At 35.7% G+C, this 19,264-nt stretch overlaps 1 protein-coding gene across 1 annotated transcript in view; it reads left to right on the top strand.

Annotated features, from left to right (window-relative positions):
- Nucleotides 1–19,264, top strand: part of EYS (eyes shut homolog) — an 855,622-nt gene that overhangs the window by 254,822 nt on the left and 581,536 nt on the right. The window contains exons 15-17 of the mRNA XM_083831800.1: nt 15,634–15,756; nt 17,384–17,497; nt 18,767–18,880. Coding sequence (XP_083687926.1) covers nt 15,634–15,756; nt 17,384–17,497; nt 18,767–18,880 — 351 coding nt within the window. The remainder of the gene's footprint in view (nt 1–15,633; nt 15,757–17,383; nt 17,498–18,766; nt 18,881–19,264) is intronic.

The raw sequence follows: 19,264 nt of genomic DNA, 5'->3' as shown, positions 1-19,264 counted from the left end.
AACAACAACAAAAAACATTATTCAGAATTAAGCAAAAATAATTTAAAAATAGTCTGTAACCTGTTCCTCCTCAGAAAAGAAGCACTCAAAAAGAGAGATTAAAAAAGTATGGGTCATTAATGGGCATTCCTCGCATCGATTGGCTCAATGTACTTGGTCTGGTTGATATACATATAAAACACTTTATCTGCATTCTATGTGTGACCAAAAGTGTTTATACCATGCCCATGCTTTTGCTATTGCTGAGCAGTGCTTGTACTGTGTCAAGGCCTTCTCTGCCTTGGCAGCAAGGAGGCCAGGGATGCTCAAGGAGGGGACGCAGCCAGGACAGCTGACCAAAGAGATATTCCATACCATACGATGTTGTGCTCAGCAGCAAAACTGGGGCAAGGGCAGTTTCACAAAGTAGTCATTGCCCAGAGACTGGCTAGGCATGGGTCTGCTGGTGGGAGGTGGTGACTGACAGCCTTTTCATCACTTGCTTTGTTTTATTTTTTTCTTCACTTATTAAACTGTCTTTATCTTGATTCATCAGTTTTAACCACTTCAGTACTTCCAGTCCTCTCCCCAACCCTGCTGAGGAAAAGAAAGAGAACAACCGAGTGTGGGACTTAGCTGCCAGCTTTGGTCAACCCACCACGCTCAGTTTGCTTTTATAATTTTAAACTTTCTTTACATCTCTTTCTGTTTGTTTTTGTCCCATATTTCTGATTCTTTTTTCTGATAGTTAGGCTACTTTATCATTATTCTGCAACTTCCTACTGATAAAAAAGTTTATGAACTTACCCAGTGTTATACTTGTTCGCTATTTTTTAAGACTGTTTTATCTACACATATGGTTTAATTGTGTGTTCTATTTTTTAAGCATCTACTGACATTTCTCGAAAGATTCATTGTTGCCATTTGTATTTCTCAGTTTAAGTTTTCTCTCTCAGCTGTTTGTCTTCTGATTACATTTAACTTTGTACAATCTGCAATTTGAAATAGTTACATTATACCAGAGTGGTTCATAAAAAGCTAGATATTTGGGATGATGTATTTAATACAGTTAGATTTCTGACACATAATAAAAGCTAGTAACCCACAATACGTTTAAATAAACCTGAAAAAGAAGATGAGTTTTTTGGCTTTCTTTAATTTAAATGCTACTTTTACATAGTAAGAATAAATAAATGTGCCCTTCTAGATAGAGTCATCAGTGCTATTTATAAGCAATCCATAAACCTTAGAATAGAACAGAACAGAACAGAACAGAACAGAATAGTTCTATTGGAAGGGACCTTCAAAGATCATCTAGTCCAACTGCCTGACCACTTAACCATAAGTTAAAATATATTATTGAGGGCATTACCCAAATGCCTATTGAGCACTGACAGGCATGGGGCATCAACTGCCTCTCTAGGAAGCCTGTTCCAGTGTTTGACTACCCTCATAGTAAAGACTTGCTTCCTAATGTCCAGTGTGAATATCTGTCCCTGGCACAGTTTTGTGCCATTCCCTCACATTCTTCATTGCCTCTTCTGTTTTTCATATGTATATTTAGCAACAGATACGCACACCTATACACACATATATACATAATACACATAATACATGCACATGTACGGAATCTCATCCTACATTATTTCAGAATATTTTCTTATCAAAGGAGACTATCCTGATATTTATTATACTTTCTAAATAACTCTATTTTCCATACACTTAATGGAGGGCACACTTCAATAAACCATACCATTCTTTAAAGACAGTACTAGGGATCAATTGACAGGTTGTACATTTGCGTACAGTTATATAGACACAAACTTTTTTTATGCAGCCTGTACTTTTCTTAAGAGCACAGATAAAATTACATAAATTAATTCTAACACTTCAGTTTTTCTTATTTATGTATTTAGTTTGGCCATTCAGTTGTAAGGAATTGGATTGAAATTGCTGCCTGCTGCTTACAAAATGAAAATCTATAAATGTCAGGTCAACAGAAAGACGACATCAGTTTTCCCACTTTACGTTTTCAATATAAGAGGTAGTTAACAATTTTGTAATACAACATTATCCTGCTTTTAAGTCATATACAGAACGGGCAATTAAAATGCTTGTATGGTATATGTAATACCTGTAAATCATATTTCAAAATGTACATATCTCTTGTTATTTTCATTATTTTCACTGGAAGAACAAGGTGACAATACAGTAAGGTTTAAGTAATCATGTAATCCATGAATTCATAGTGGTAACTATGTATTCAAAGTGTTTGTCATGTTCCATGATACTTGTACCTTCTTTTATATATTGATCCCAAAAGCATAGTTGGATTTTAATTTTTAAACCTAACTTTTATTACTTTTTAAAAAGTGAACATATACGTATGACAGGAAACAAAACTGCAATTTCTACTTAGATGAGATTTCATTGTGTTATTTTTACACAGATAATCATTTGGTGACCTTTTGTGCTTGAATACTGAAATATGCTTAATTTTGTAAGTAAAAAAGATAAAAGAAGACATAATTATTAACATTTCTTGCAATAGATATACATTTTAATTACGGACAGTTTCTACAAAAGATAAGAAAGGAAGTAAAAGGATAAGGAAACCAAGGAATGCAAAACATTCATTATACACCAGCATATAAAAGGCAGCATGAAGAAGCATGAAATGAAGTGTAGGGGAAGGCAAATTATGGAAGCTGAAAGCACTGTGATGAAAATAGGAAGTGAAAAGCTAAGAAAGGTCAAATGAGATGAGCAACATACTTCACAAACTTTGTTAAAAAAGTCTCTTTTAGGATTCGGTGTTAAGGGAGGCCGTGATGAAGGAAGGGAAAGTAAACTTACCAATAGGCGAGAAGATGGCAAATTTCTCACTTACAAAAGGAACCAAACTTAATAGGTCTAATAGCCTTACTAAGTTACTTTCTTTTTTATATTTCCAATTTTATTCTGTGTTTCTACCCTTATCAGTATAAGTGCTTCATGATAGTGGTAAGTGAAAACTTCTTGCAACAGAACAAGAAAAAGCTGCCGGCTTTCTCCCTTTTTTCCAAAAATGTGCTGTCAGTTATGAAGCTAAAAATAAAGACGTTTTTCAATTGATTAGCAGCTCATTTGTAATGTCAATTCTAGCCTACAATCCTAACAGAGATGACTTAAAATTTTAACATTTTTGTAATAGAAATAAATTATTTATTTCAAAGCAGATAATAAGACATTGAGTTACTGTTAACAAAAGCAGACAAGAAACAGTGATCTCTTGAGAAATATTTTAATAACTTATTACAAATCCCCCACGTGAAGAAATATCTCTATGATAGCCCTCAGCTTGAGTCTATTCATTTCTAAAACTACTATATGGGCAGTAATATAATGGAATGGAAATGTCTGTTCTCTAAATATTAAGCAGTTACTTTAAAGACTTGTTCAAACATTCACAGCCATATTTCACAATTCACCAAGTTTACACTCTTCTACAGGGGATTTGCTCCTCAACTGATAGTTAATTTTTCATTTGCTGCTTCTTAATTTTGGCGTCGCTGCATTTTTCTTTTTGTCTGATTCATTGATCGCATATGTTACCATATTTACAAGTTTCTTGCTAATAGAAGCCATTGACACATAACAGGAAATACATAAGCCCACCCCTGACAGCAAAAAGAAAGGAAAAAAAGGAAGCAAACAAACAGAAAGCTAAGGTTTATTAGGTAAACCAGTGAATCAGTTCTAAAAAGTCACTTAATTCCCTTTCAAATGTGAGAAACCTCAGGTTTTGGATGCATGCATATAATCTCTGTGGGCAAGAAGAATCTGAGCTGTAGCAGATCCAGATTTCTAACCCCCAGCATTTACCAGAGGAATTAGAAGATTCATGCATTGCTTGTGTTGGATAGTAGATAACCCAACAGTAAACAAGCTCCATTGTTTACTCCATTGAAGCTTTGAGTCTTCTACTGAAAAAAAGAAAGTGTGACAGTGAGCTTCTGACTAATGTACCCTATAAATGGGATCTGTCACACCCTCATTCTTCACTGTGTGATCGTTTTGTCAATGGTTTGCACAGATGTCATTAAACCAGACCTTTTTATAGAAAATAGACACATTTCATTGCCATATGCTTGTTTAGAACAAGGTCAGCACAGGACAAAACCTCCATAATGATAAATGGAAGGGTAATCACACAAAAATAACTGCATAGACAACTGACTACATGTATAAGGGTATCTAGGCTTATTTAGACTACTGTCATTGGTGAGAAAAAAAAAAAAAGGAGTAAGGTAAAACACTAATTAATTTCTCAGAAAATGAGGAAGAGCACTCCGTCTGTTTATGAGAAGCTTCACTATGAAAAACTATCTGGAAAGTATTGTGCATGCTATAGAAAACATGTAGCAGTACAGACAATTATAATTTTCTATTAAAAAAAAACCAACATATTTTACTACCCTCATGTTGATATCAATACTGTTCTAAGACTGCAGAGATTAACTAGTCATGCACATTGATTGTTTGGCCACATATATTTTAAAATTAATTTTAAAGATGGCACTTACATTACACCAAGCTTCGTATCTTCAAAAGTTTTTAGCTCATTTTCAAGGCACACCTTAGAGATAATAAACTTTGTTCCCCATTTCAGAGGAAGAGAGGAAAAAAAAAGAAAGAAAAAAAAAGCAACTGATTTCTAAAAAAAAGGCCCAAATTAAATTGGAAGCATTACTTGGTGTAAATCTGCCTATCTTAGTCACCATATAGAGGCAAGTACATGAAAGTTTTTACTTCTGTCACGTCAGCTCTAAGCAGACAGTGACTAGAAGAATAATGAATAATTCCTCATTTCTCTCTACGTTGTCTGGCATAGCTAGCCAGAAGAAGGCAAACAATCAATGTTATGAGCATTTTTAAATTATAATACTCCAATTCAATATACCTCCCAAAACCTGCCTTGGGCAATGCCAAAACAGCTATACAAGACACTTCCTTAAAGAAAAATGAAGCCAGTAATGTATACATTTCACTTAGATATTCCATGATGATGAGAAATGAAGCAATTATCATTAAGCAGGAGCACTCATACTTTCCCCTTACAATGAAAAGGAAATATGTATATGCATGTATGTGCATGGGATGAGATAAGAGGGTGTATAAACTCACATGCCAACACACATTCGTCATTTTTTTTTGGTCAGATTTCTTCATATTACAGATTGCTGAAGCTTGAATTTTAGTCTGATTGTTGCTCTGCCCAGCCTTTCATGTTGACAGCCTCTGGATACTCTCTATTTTCTTCTGTTTCTGTTATTAGAAATACAAAAACATTTATATTTAGACATCCTTTTCCAGAACATAGCTATAGACACCTAAAATTTTAGTCAATATGCTTAAAATCACAAAATCATCTAGGTTGGAAGAGACCTCCAAGATCACCTAGTCCAACCTCTGACATAACACTAACAAGTCCTCCACTAAACCATATCACTAAGCTCTACATCTAAAAACGTCTTTTAAAGACCTCCAGGGATGGTGACTCAACCACTTCCCTGGGCAGCCCATTCCAATGCCCAACAGCTCTCTCGGCAAAGAAGTTTTTCCTAATATCCAACCTAGACCTCCCGCTATTTACAAAGCAGCTAAGGTGATAATCAAACTACAGACTTTTTCTGTAGTTACTATGTTGCATCTGCTAAACATAAATTTTATATGTCTGATTGATATGTTTGAGAGTTGTCTACTCCAAAAATTCTCTTTCTGGAAAGTAGGTATCTAACTAAAAAGAGATTTGTCCAACGTGTCTGAATATATTAAAATTTATAATCAGGGATGTAAAGGTTTTGGAGTTGTTCTGCTCTGTCATTTGCAATCTACTATTTGAAAAAAAAAAATCTGCAGTGTATTTATATGGACAAAACCAGAATGGTCTTAGTTCTACTGCCATTATTTAGCAATATTAACATTTCATATTTTGGATGGCATTTAATCTTTTTCTTAGACATTTCCATACACTTCTTTAATTCTTCATTTGTATTTTTGCTCTGTCTTTACTCTTTCCTACCCTTCTCTAAAATAACTTCCTTATTCAACAATTCACTGTCACACTGATCTTGTCCTTCTGTTCCTTCTGTTCCCAAAGATATTAAGATAAGTTACATTTTGTGTAATTATCAAAAGTTAGAAAATATACATTAATTATTACTATTATAATTACTATATCCACTTTTCTATAGAAAACATAGTTCAGCACATATACTGGATTTCTATTGAAATTCACAGATGTTTATTTCTAAGAAATATTAAGTGTTTGAAAATTATTTAGATCTGTCAAATAAATATAAGTTTTGAGGATAAACACACACAGAAATTAAAATTTCTCTACCAGTCTCCTTTACTGGTTTTAAGGAAGAGCTGGTTTGAATTAATTGAGTACTTTATTTCCGTTCATTAAATTTTAATTCTTTTCACTTGAAACACTATTCCTATTCTTTTCAGAAAGAAATAGTTTAGCACAATAGACACAAGTTTTCGATGATGATAGACATTAAGGTAGCAGACTACCAATAGAGAGCAGGTGTTGGATACATAAGATTTATCACTAAAAGTAAGTAATAGCAGCAAACTATTATAAATAAATTCTGTCAAAAGGAAGCACCAAAGAACACTGTTAAAACAGAAAAAAAAATCAATATTTAAGCCACCCCCTATATATTCTACTGAAACATGATTATTGCGTATATCAGCACTGCAGCAAGATGAAAGAGATGATGGACTTTTGTTTTAATTCTAGACAGGCAGAAATTTTCCTGTAAGCTACCTGTAAGATATCAGTGAGAGAAAAAAAAAAAAAAAAAAAAAAAAAAAGTTCCCTAAGATATGCTTTTGCAAAACAGGCATTCTGGAAATAATTTTTTTTTTTTTTTTTTTTTTTTTTTAAGAAGAGATATAGTTCTGGCTCTGCTTTCTGGAGCAACATCATTTTAATTTGAGTTAATCTCACTACAGGTGCTTTAAATCACATGAGAATCAAGATGTTCAGTTTCTTTATTTTCTGATACACCTAACAACATTTGAGCTGTAAGATTTTATGTTTTTTAGTTCTGGATTATTAATCTGTGAACTATTTTTTTTTTTGTTTAAAATATGTTGTTGGTTTAGAAGCTGAAATCAACTGTTATATCCTGACCTACTAGCAGCATTTTTTCTTCCCGGATTCTAACTGATTTTTGATTCCAGACAAAGTACTTGCTGTACTTGTTCAGATAATATTCACAGGGGGATAAAATTACTAAAAACCAGTCAGTATCCTTAAAGCCCTTTAAAAATTTTCTGGATATGCAAATTTATATTTAAGGTTTTCAGTGTGCATTTTGCCTTATTTGGATAAAAATGCCCGTAATATTTATTTTGGTCTTGTTACACAGAATTTGTTTTAAAAAATATCAAAGTAGCATGTACAATCACTCCTTTATGGGCAGAATAGAGGAGTATGTCTCAAGAATTCATCTTTACTTATCTGCTGAATTCTTGTGAAGTGTTATATTATACTTATCTCTGACAATGCAATATAAAATTATACAGAAAGATCAAAGCTATTACTGTTAGGCAACTTCTTAGTCTCATTTTTTTTCTTATGCACAAAGGAATGTATAAATGTCTGAGGTTTTTATATAAGTTATTAGAACAGATAAGCTAGGAAAGGGTAATAAATTACCTATGGCTAATAAGAAAAAAGATACGTACAGTGATAAACATTAACTTCTAAGTATGTCTTGTCATCCTTCCAAACAAAGCCACAAACACTGATCTCTTAGAAGTCCATCTTGTAAAATGAAAATGGATAACTGCTATTATTTCATAAGGTTTTTCTTTTCCTTTTCTTCGTCTAAGTTATTCTGCAGCTGTAAAATAGCATTAGGTCCTGTTCTAATACATCATACCATAAAATGATAAGATATAGTCTGACACATTCCAAGGCAGCAAGCACAGTCAGAATAAAATCTTATTCTGTGACTTCTTAGTGTAAATAAAAGAGAAACTGGAGTTGCCTGCTGTGCTACAGTAATCAAACTTCTGTTGTAATAGCTGTAAGTCTTCTGGTGTATTTCTGTAAGATGTATAGAGTACACCTCTGTTCTTACTTAATCCTTTTTTCTCTAGGTCTAATCCATCTTTTACTGGAACTGACAAAAATGTTCCTAGAGTACTGGAAGCTGTATTTGGCCTTTGTCTCTACCGTGGTTGGGGGGGGGGGGGTGTTGAAAGAAAAGTATTGTAGAACAATGGTTCTCTTACATCTTATTAAATTTTATGGCTTAAGATCCAGTTTGTCCAAAGCAGTAGAAACAGTCATTCAAGTCAGGCTGCTAAGAGAGAGGTAAGGGATGCACTCATTAGCCCTGACTAGCAGAAAGAAATTCTAGACGGGAGAATAAAGAGAAAGAGTAACAGAAAGGTCAGAGATCTACAGAGAAATTTGAAGATCACTAACAGCAGAGTTTATAGACTCACATGTCTTGAAAGAAATTTCTAGATAATTAACTCTTGTTCTTCTGTTTTGCTCTATATCTAAGAGATGAAGTAACCTGAAAATAAAAAATGATGGGAGGAAATCTATATCTGATATTTGGGCAATTCTTTATAAGAGATCAAGAAAGTTTGTTTCCTAGAGAAAGAGACAAAGTTGTTGACATATTATGACATGAAGTTTTCAACATCCCTTCTGTATAAACCAAAAAAAAAAAAAAAAAAAAAAAGTCAATCACAGTGAACAGTCCACAAGAAAGATCTTTAAACATAAGAAAAACAAACAAACAAAAAAAGAATAACCTAGAAAACACTTAGATAAAAATGTATACTTTAAAGTCTGTTTAGCCACAACTCCTGCATGCTATTTAGAAAAGATTCGGAGCAATTTCAGTGTTTTGTTCTTGTGGATAGGTCAAATAACAGAAGAGTAGGAATGAGCAGAGGTGAATTACAGAACTGTCAGGTTTAACTTCAATTCTTATCCCAAAAAAAAAAGAAAATAGACAAGATGTAAAGATGAACTGCATTTTTAGCACTTGAAAATAACAAAAGGATAACAATTGGTCATTAGGTAACGTGGATTTCTCAAGAGCAAAATGTGTGAAGAACCAACACCCCCAAGTCCTTTTCATCAGGGCTGATTTCAATCCATTCTCCACCCAGCCTGTATTTGTGCTTGGGATTTCCCCAGCCCATGTACAGGACCTTGCACTCAGCCTCATTGAACTTTGTGAGGTTCCCACAGGCCCGTCTCTCAAGCCCGTCAAAGTCCCTCTGGTTGGCATTCCTTCCCTCCAGCACGTCACAGCTGGTGCCATCGGCAAACTTACTGAGGGTGCACTCAATTTCACTGCCCATGTCACCAACAAAGGTGTTAAACAGTGCTGGTCTCAATACTGAACCCCAAGGAACACCAATCATTTCTGATCTCCATTTGGACATTGAGCCATTGACCACAACTCTTTGAGTGCAACCATCCAGCCAATTCCTTACCCACTGAGTGGTCCATCCATCAAATCCATATCTCTCCAATTTACAGACAAGGATACCATGAGGGACAGTGTCAAATGCGTGGTCAAATGGTGGTTTACTGGTTTAATGGTAAACTTGGCAGTGCTATGTTAACAGTTGGACTTGATGATCTTGGAGGTCTTTTCCAACATAAACGATTCTATGACTCTATGATTCTAATGATATAGAATTGTAAGTCTGTTGAAAGTATTTTTCCTTAGAATATTTATCTATTTATCCAAGGAATGGAATACTTAGGTAAGAAATTGATGTACAAACACCCCAAATACTCACAAAAACGTATTCTTACAAGGTGTTTTAATTTCCTTTTAGATTATATGTACATAAACACAAGTTTTGGCTTGTCCCCGAGCCAGACTGGGAAATTAAATGACACCTGAACTTCTCACAGGAACACAGTACCATTTCCAAGATTTCAGCTGTTGTAAAATCACAAGTCTGCTTGTGATAATGAGCAGTCTTCAAAGAATGCAAAAGCCTTCTCAAAGTCACATACGCATCATTTCTCAATCTCTTTAATTTTGGAATATGAAGTTTCTAAAATTTTTAGAGAGGAATTCTGTTATGTTACAGAAACCTAACTGAAGCTCTCATTGTCTTTACTGAGAATTACTTAGTGGTTTTTGATCTCTGAGTTCCAGAAACCATATATGCAAGAGGGATACAGCAGAGGAAATTACATCTTACACTGTGTCTTTTATAGCTGCAACTGGTTAGTCCAACACACCAATAGCATGTATTTATTAGTGCAGATTCACAGATTCACAGATTTCTCTAGGTTGGAAGAGACCTCAAGATCATCGAGTCCAACCTCCGACCTAACACTAAGTACTCCACTAAACCATATCCCTAAGCTCTACATCTAAACGTCTTTTAAAGACCTCCAGGGATGGTGACTCCACCACCTCCCTGGGCAGCCCGTTCCAATGCTTAATAACCCTTTCGGTAAAGAAGTACTTCCTAACATCCAACCTAAAACTCCCCTGTCGCAACTTTAGCCCATTCCCCCTCGTCCTGTCACCAGGCACGTGGGAGAATAGACCAACCCCCACCTCTCTACAGCCTCCTTTCAGGTAACTGTAGAGAGCGATGAGGTCTCCCCTGAGCCTCCTCTTCTCCAGGCTGAACAAGCCCAGCTCCCTCAGCCGCTCCTCGTAAGACTTGTTCTCCAGACCCCTCACCAGCTTGGTCGCCCTTCTCTGGACTCGCTCGAGCACGTCCATGTCCTTCCTGTAGCGAGGGGCCCAAAACTGAACACAGTACTCGAGGTGCGGCCTCACCAGAGCCGAGTACAGGGGGACAATCACTTCCCTCGACCTGCTGGCCACACTGCTTCTTATACAGGCCAGGATGCCGTTGGCCTTCTTGGCCACCTGAGCACACTGCTGGCTCATATTCAGCCGACTATCCACCAATACTCCCAGGTCCTTCTCGGCCAGGCAGCTTTCCAGCCACTCATCTCCCAGCCTGTAGCTCTGCTTGGGGTTGTTGCAGCCCAGGTGCAGGACCCAGCACTTGGCCTTGTTGAACTTCATGCAGTTGACCCCAGCCCATCGCTCCAGCCTATCCAGATCCTCCTGCAGAGCCTTCCTGCCCTCGAGCAGATCGACACACGCACTTAGCTTGGTGTCATCTGCAAACTTACTGAGGGTGCACTGGACGCCCTCATCCAGATCATCGATAAAGATATTAAAGAGGACCGGCCCCAGTACCGAGCCCTGGGGGACTCCACTAGTGACCGGCCTCCAACCAGATTTGACTCCATTCACCACAACTCTCTGGGCCCGGCCATCCAGCCAGTTTCTAACCCAGCGAAGCGTACGCCAGTCCAAGCCCCGAGCAGCCAGTTTCTCGAGGAGAATGTTGTGGGGAACGGTGTCAAAAGCCTTACTGAGGTCAAGGTAGACCACGTCCACAGCCTTTCCCTCATCCACCAAGCGCGTCACTTGGTCATAGAAGGAGATCAGGTTCGTCAAGCAGGACCTGCCTTTCATAAACCCATGCTGACTGGGCCTGATCGCCTGCTTGCCCTGCAAGTGCCGCGTGATGACCCTCAAGATAATCTGCTCCATGAGCTTCCCCGGCACTGAGGTCAAACTGACAGGCCTATAGTTCCCCGGGTCTGCCCTGCGGCCCTTCTTATAGATAGGCGTCACATTGGCTAGCCGCCAGTCAACCGGGACCTCCCCCGATAGCCAGGACTGCCGATAAATGATGGAAAGAATGATGATCATAGTACAGTACTGTTGTATTTTCTGAGGTAATGGCAGCATTTTTTTTTCTGTTTTCCATCCAGAGGTGATTTTTCCTTTTTATTACTTCTTCTCTATTTTGTTCACCTATGCTAATAGTAGCTATGAACTTTTTACATTTTGTATAATTTTAGCAACATGTACCATTTTTATATTTGAAATTCTAGAGGACCCCAGCAAAATTATGATAGGTATTGCATGACAAAAACAGTATCAATCACTTCTATCTCAAAAAATAATAATAAAAAAAATAAAATGGCTTGTATGTTATTAATATCCAGTGTAAGACTGTAAGTAAAGTGAAATTAGCAACCCATTAGTGTGTAAGGATCTTAATAACAGTGAAAATATTGTTTGGGTTTTAAATAATTAAACAAATTCTGACATTTGTCCCTGCCAGTCTTTAATTTTTTTCCCCAGTATAATTTTAACCATAATCATAAAACTTTTTCACCACAAGTAATACTTGTTCAATAAGAGTGAATGAATGCACGCCAAATCCTGCTGGCCCTGACCATAACCCTTAATGTGAGGTTCTAGCTAACAGCTTCAGATGTACCTGCCATCCATAATATAAGGAACCACATAGTGAAATTTTCGTAAATGTGGCTGGACTATGTCAGAATGGATCACAATGCTGCGATCTCCCCAGAGAGTTTACATGTCACAGTCTGACTGCTAAAAATCACTTTTGTCATGAGACATTTGGGTTTGTCAGAAAGAAAGGTCTGAAGAATGTAAAAGCAGCATATCTGCAAAAATATATATATTTCAAATAGTTTGCTGCTAAATTTCCATTGTCTAAATTCATGAGGTATCTTTTAAGAAACTGTATTAGAAAAAGACACTCATTTATTTTGATAGGAAATTGTATATTCTTAAGTAATACTACTGAATCTGTTTTGCTGAGAAACTTTATACAAAACCATATTTTTAATATTAAAATTTGGCCCTGAAACCACCACCCCTTGTTTTTCAACTTGGTATATGAACTTCAGATATATTTGTCAATGCAACAACACTGCTAATGGATTCAAAACACAGAAATGAAAGCATACATAGGTTATGATCCTTTTTTCCAATCTTTAAAGTTATTATGAATATTTAATTTCTCAAGTAAAAGAAAACACATTAGCTTTTCTACATTGTCTCCAATTTGATGTCAATCTCACTTAACCACATACAACAGTTGTGCATACATATGTGCATAACTATTACCATTACTGATTGTTTCAATTTTACTTCTTTATCTTAATTTTGATGTTTTATGTAGTAGTTCAATAAGCAGACGTTAACATTTATTTACAAAGGCAAAATTGAGAGAGATACTTAAATTTTTAATAGCAATTAACAGGGAGGAAAATTTCAGCTTTATGAGGACACTGCACAGCTGGTGTTTTGGATGGAGCAGAAACATAGCTTGAAGACACCTTTCTGCATCTACTGATTTAAAAATCAAAATGACTGAATGTGTAGGGCAGTTTTAATATGCATTGTCTTGTATTTATGCCTCTAAGGCTTGTTATACAAGCCAGGATTTCTGAAGTGCAGTATGTTTCAGCAATTTACCCTGATGGTCAGAAGTTGCTGTCTTACCTCATCTAACCAGCTGTTCAACAACTAAAAATTCTTCTAGATTGGGAGCTCTTCAGTAGTGCCCTAAGGACATGGTTTACATATGTTTTAATTTGAAGACTACACTAAACTAGGCCCAAGCGACTGAACTTCTAGGATTTTGTAATAATTTATTACAAAATACAGGCTGGGTTGAGAATGGATTGAAATCAGTCCTGATGAGAAGGACCTTGAGGTGTTGATTGATGAGAAGTTTGATATGAGTCGGCAATGTGTACTTGTAGCCCAGAAAGCCAACCTTATCCTGGGCTTCATCAAAAGAAGCGTGGCCAGCAGGTCAAGGGAGGTGATTCTCACCCTCTGCTCTGCTCTTGTGAGACCCAACCTGGAGGGCTGTGTTCAGTTCTGGGACATGTCCAGCACAAGAAGGAAATGGACCTATTAGAGCGAGTCCAGAGGAGGGCTACAGAGATGATGAAGGGGCTGGAGCACCTCTCCTATGAAGACAGGCTGAGTGCTGTGGCTGTTCAGCCTGGAGAAGAGAAGGTTCCAGGGAGACCTTCTTGTGGCCTTCCATGTACCTAAAGGGGGTCTATAGGAAAGCTGGGGAGGGACTCTTCATCCAGGGGTGTATTGACAGGACAAGGAGTAATGGCTTTAAATTAAAAAGGATAGATTTAGATTAGATATTAGGAAGAAGTTCCTTACTCTGAAGGTGGTGAGACACTGGCACAGGTTGCCCAGAGAAGCTGTGGATGCTCCATTCCTGGAGGTGTTCAAGGCCAGGCTGGATGGGGCTTTGGGCAACCTGCTCTGGTGGGAGGTGTCCCTGCCCATGGCAGGGGGGTGGAACTAGGTGACCTTTAATGTCCCTTCCAACCCAACCCAAACCATTCTATGATTATATGATTCCTCTGCATCTGCACTTATTAAATAAAAAAAAAAAAAAGGTTATTTTGAGATTTTAAGCTAACACAGTGTACTGTAGGAATACAGATTTGTTTCAATGCCTTTGACCAAAGACTCTCTCTTTTTCTCATTGTTGTGTAAAATGTTGATGAACTCAAGGTTAGATACAGGGCAACTCACTGGCACACTAGAATCTTTTCTTGCAAAACCTATGCTACTGAAGCAGGACATTCAATCATAAATCTATTTTAAAATGAAATGTGAAGTTCAGGTTTTCAACCAGACTTGGTATCCAAGCTTGCAAGACATTTGAATTAATTATATTTAGCTCACTGAACCAAATCCCTGGTTTAAGTCTTTAGTGGCTTTTTATGCTATAATTGTTAAATTATAATAAATAGGTCCAGTCTCTTTTGATCTTTGCTGAAACATTATTTTTTCAAGAATCTAAAAACCTTTAGAAACTTTTTTCAGTGTTCTGTTAATAAGAAAACAGAAAACTTACACTTCTTTTATTCACAGATAGTATTTTTTTTCTGCCATAAGTTACAACAAAAATGTCTGAAGTTTGAAATTTGGCATTTATACCGAGCACCTGGATCCTAGCTCCACACATAATGCTTGATATTTTAATTGATTTATATCAACTACTTCAAAATTATCTATAATTGAAAACATTTCTCAGTGAAAGTGTATTAACTTTCAACTATTTATTGAGAACATTCTAAAATAAAGATACTGTCATCTCTCAGCCATCTCTGATTTTCTTCCTGGCTGACGGCTTCAGAAACTCTAATACCATTGCCAATGTGCCAATACCCTAAGTGTAAGATTTTGATTCAAATTTTATCTTTGGTTTTCTTTTTTAAATGTTGTGCCTATGTAGCTCTCAACAAGAAACTAGGATATTCAGTGTTTCACAAAATTAGGTTTCTTATTAGGACAATTTTCTTTTTTCACTTTTTCTTAAAGACAGTACAGAGTGCTACGCTAAAAATGAGAAAGCATTCATCAACAGTGTGCTTACCACTATTTCAATAAAACTAGAAATATGTGTATAAAACTACTTTAAAAAATTGTCATTCTGTCAAATTCTCTTCAAGGCCTGTTGTATAATAAATGGTTTTGATCATTTCTAGTATGGCTTTATCATAGAGTTATTTTGTTTAATTTAGAATCAGTTTGTATACGAAACAAGCTTTCAAAGAAATTGGGATATTTTTCTCTGTTCTAAACAAACTTTTGAAATAAAAGAATACAAAAGTACTTAACAAAATTTATCTCTCACTTGCCTGTTTTCTTGTACTAACTCTCATAATAAAGTCTTTATGTCTTCTGCTTTATTTTTCATCAGGTTTTACTGGTCAGTTTTGTGAAGCAAATATTACTGCCTGCTTGTCACAACCATGTGGAGCCTCCAGCATCTGTAAAGACATATTTGATGGCTATCTTTGTTTCTGTGCACCTGGTTTTATAGGTGGGTTCAATAGAAAATACTGTTTAACATCTGTTTAAGTCAGTCTTAAACCACAGAAAACAACGTTATTCAAAAGTAGTAATTGATATAATTTAGCAGTGTTTCTGAGTCAGGCAGAAGCAGTTTTTGTTTTCCAGCACATGAGTATTCCATTGTAAAAATTACTAACTATGAGGGACTCTTTCAGACACTCTTACTTTATGCTACTTTAGACAGGGTGTCTGACTTATGCTGATATGATTGCAGCTCCTGTAGCCATATGCAAGCTGGCCTTAATTTATCTGTTTGTGCTTCCTGTAACAACAAAGCTGCAGTAACAAGGACCTCAGCTGTCAAATATCCATGCAAAATTCTGGGCAGGCTTAACTACTCATGTTTAAATCTATCCTGCTGGTCATTGTCATCAGTACTGGGTACGACTAAATCAAAAGCAGTTTGGATATGTCAGCATATTGTCTTTATAATTCCAGATTGCATTGGAAAGCAAACGAACAAAAAAGAACATTTCTAGACAGAGACTCAGATCAAACACAGCAGGATTTCCCTGTTCAGTAGATCAGCTCTGCAGTCCAGATTCATCTGGATTTAAAAGCCAAGTCAAAGTCCCTGCAGTCCAGATTCATCTGGACTGCAGGGACTTTGACTTGGCTTTTAAATCAGAAACAGGCTGACTCTAGAGTCTCTGTAGTCAAGGAGGACACAGGCAAATAGAGGGATTCAGGTCTCGAGTAGACTCAGTTATGTCCACCATACCTCTTAAATTGCTGCTCTGCATCCTAATGTAGGCATCCATTTAGATGAAACAACCTGTAATTTAATAACAGCAGTATTACTGTCTGTAACATAACAAAATACTGTATCTTGCTGCTATGTATGGTTGGTTCATTTTATTATCAAAATATTAAATAAAATTGTCCTGTGTTATTTATAATAAAGTTGTGATGGCATCTTATTTAATTGAAACATTTTGTTGTTGTTTTGTTTTCTTTTGTTTTGTTTTGAAGTCTTATACTCACATCTACATAATATTAGATTAGTATTTTTAGTTTATACTTTTTCCATGGGCAAATAAAACACAAAACCCTTCAGAAATAATCATGAACTTTTTAGCTATTATCATCTATTTGGATGTCATATATAATTTGCAAATAAATATTTTCTGAGCTTTTTCTACCTTGCAGGCCGGAAAAATATTAGGTACATCAGGTCTCAACAAGAAATCAGTATCTATAATTTCTCCCTTTCATTATATTTCCCATGGAAATCTTCATAAAAAATGCATAACTTAATAAATAGACGAAAAAGAATATTATAAAAAAAAGACTCTGATATATGGTGTTAGAAACCAACTTACACTTCCATGATGTTTCAGGAAAACTCAAAACTTTATTGCCCTTAAAATATGACAACATGCAAATATTTGAGTAGGTCTATAAATGAATCTATAAATTTCCCATCATGTCTTTGTTTAGCATTGTTGAGAAATAAATTCCCTGAGGGCAATTTTTGGATCATTGGTAAAAGTTGTATGTAACTAATCTCAGTTATTTCATTTTGTTGTTGCTTCTCACAACTGGTGACTCACCAGTGGCATGCTCCTAATAAAGCGAATCCTTCGTGTTTCCAGGTAATAACTGTGAGATTGAGGTGGACGAGTGTCTTAGTGATCCCTGTCACAGTGGAGCCACTTGTGTTGATCATCTGAATGCCTTCAGTTGTGTCTGTCAGGACGGATTTCAAGGTATTAAAAATCCACAGAACTATTATTTCACAAATGTTTACTGTGAGTTTTACACCAATTTTTTAACGTATCAGATGAGATACATGCAGACTTATTTTAGTGTCATCTAAAGTTCTAAACAAGTAAATTAGGTACATCAGTTCTCAACAAGAAATGAATGAAAAAGAATATTATAGAAAAAAAAGACTACAGTCTTTAAGATGTAAGCACATCTTAACAAAAGTTATTTACCTTGTTTTCGTGACAGTATGGAAATAGGTGTTTTCTGTTGGCTGGTTGCTTAGCTGTTGAAAATAGATCAGCTGGGTTCAATGAAATTTTGCAAATAGCATATATTGTTTTCTATAAGCTCTTTAAACTGTTGGCAGATTTAATATAATAGAATCAGAGAAAAAAGCTATGTGGGAAAGGTTTTGTTCTTGGCACATTTTTACGATTCATATGAGAAATGTAATCACTTTGATAACTATCTGCAGTTATTCTTTGCTTCCAGCTCAGATTAGGAATTTAAAGTGCATCCTTTTTTTTTTTTTTAGTGCATCATCTTTTAAACAACATTGACTTGTTATCATTGAAATTCAAAGCAATGTACAATTCAAATGTCACAGGGCAAATTACTACATCTCTACTGCTAGTTATATTCAGATCAACTATAGCCTGAATTTTTGTTTATAAAAATTCTTTGAACTTCCCAAATCTTGCAATTTGCTGTAATTTTTCATTTATTCTTCAAATCTTCAAATGATAAAAAATTATTAGTGAATTCACTTATTATGTGATATATTCTTGATAGTCTTTGTGTATCCTAAGAAACTATGTTATGTTAGCTATAGTCTAGACTAAATGGTGTTCTCTACATTACATGTTCTCTACATTACATGTCTTCCATTTCCCGAAAGTATATCTTCTGTACTTACACATGGAAGATTTCCTCTCATGTCATTGCAATGCCGTTTATTATATTTAATATAATTTGCTTTCTATTCTTCTATATTGATATAATATGGAAATTACCTGCTTTAGGCCTAAGAAATGTATTCAGTGACTGCTAAGACTGTGCTTTTCATATTTTTGGAAAATGAGTGAATAGCTTAAACATTAAAATTCTCAACATACTGTCTTCAGTGACCAAATCTGAATATGAAGGCTACAAATCTTGAAGGCTGTCAAATATATTTCACTATGTGAGTTATATTCAATTAAAATAATTGTTATTTTATTATATGTTATACAATAACTTCTTCTCTATTCCTGACTGTATATTTATAGGCACAACCTGTGAAACAAATATAAATGAATGTCACTCTTCTCCATGTCTTCATAATGCAACATGTGAAGACCTTATTGGTGGCTATGAATGTATCTGTCTACCTGGCTTTACTGGTGAGTCCTGTCAGCAGTCAATCGTGTTTTCTGCAAAGAGGTAGACCACAAAGCATTCATTAAGATATCATTGGCTAATTTGCTTGTATTTCCTTCTCATTTCTTATCTGCCTTATCTGCCCTGGTCTAATGTTTCATTTGCATCCCAACAAACTGGAACACTGACTCCATCTGTAAACTAAACACCACAAGATAAATTAGTCTGTATATCAGGAAGATTAGTTACCATTTAGCAACTCAGAAATAAGTTGTGATATATTTGTAGTGAGAAGAATTAAATGGATGCTGACATTTGTATGTATGGATCTTTATTTAGCTGATTTATATCAGTTTCTTCTCACAAGTTACTTGAGATCCTTGTGGTGCAAATGAATTAGAAATTGG

The sequence above is a fragment of the Anser anser genome, assembly GCF_964211835.1.
Source record: "Anser anser genome assembly, chromosome: 3".
Lineage (NCBI taxonomy): Eukaryota > Metazoa > Chordata > Aves > Anseriformes > Anatidae > Anser > Anser anser.
Note: the sequence above shows the minus strand (reverse complement) of the source record. Positions and strands in the feature narration are given on the sequence as shown.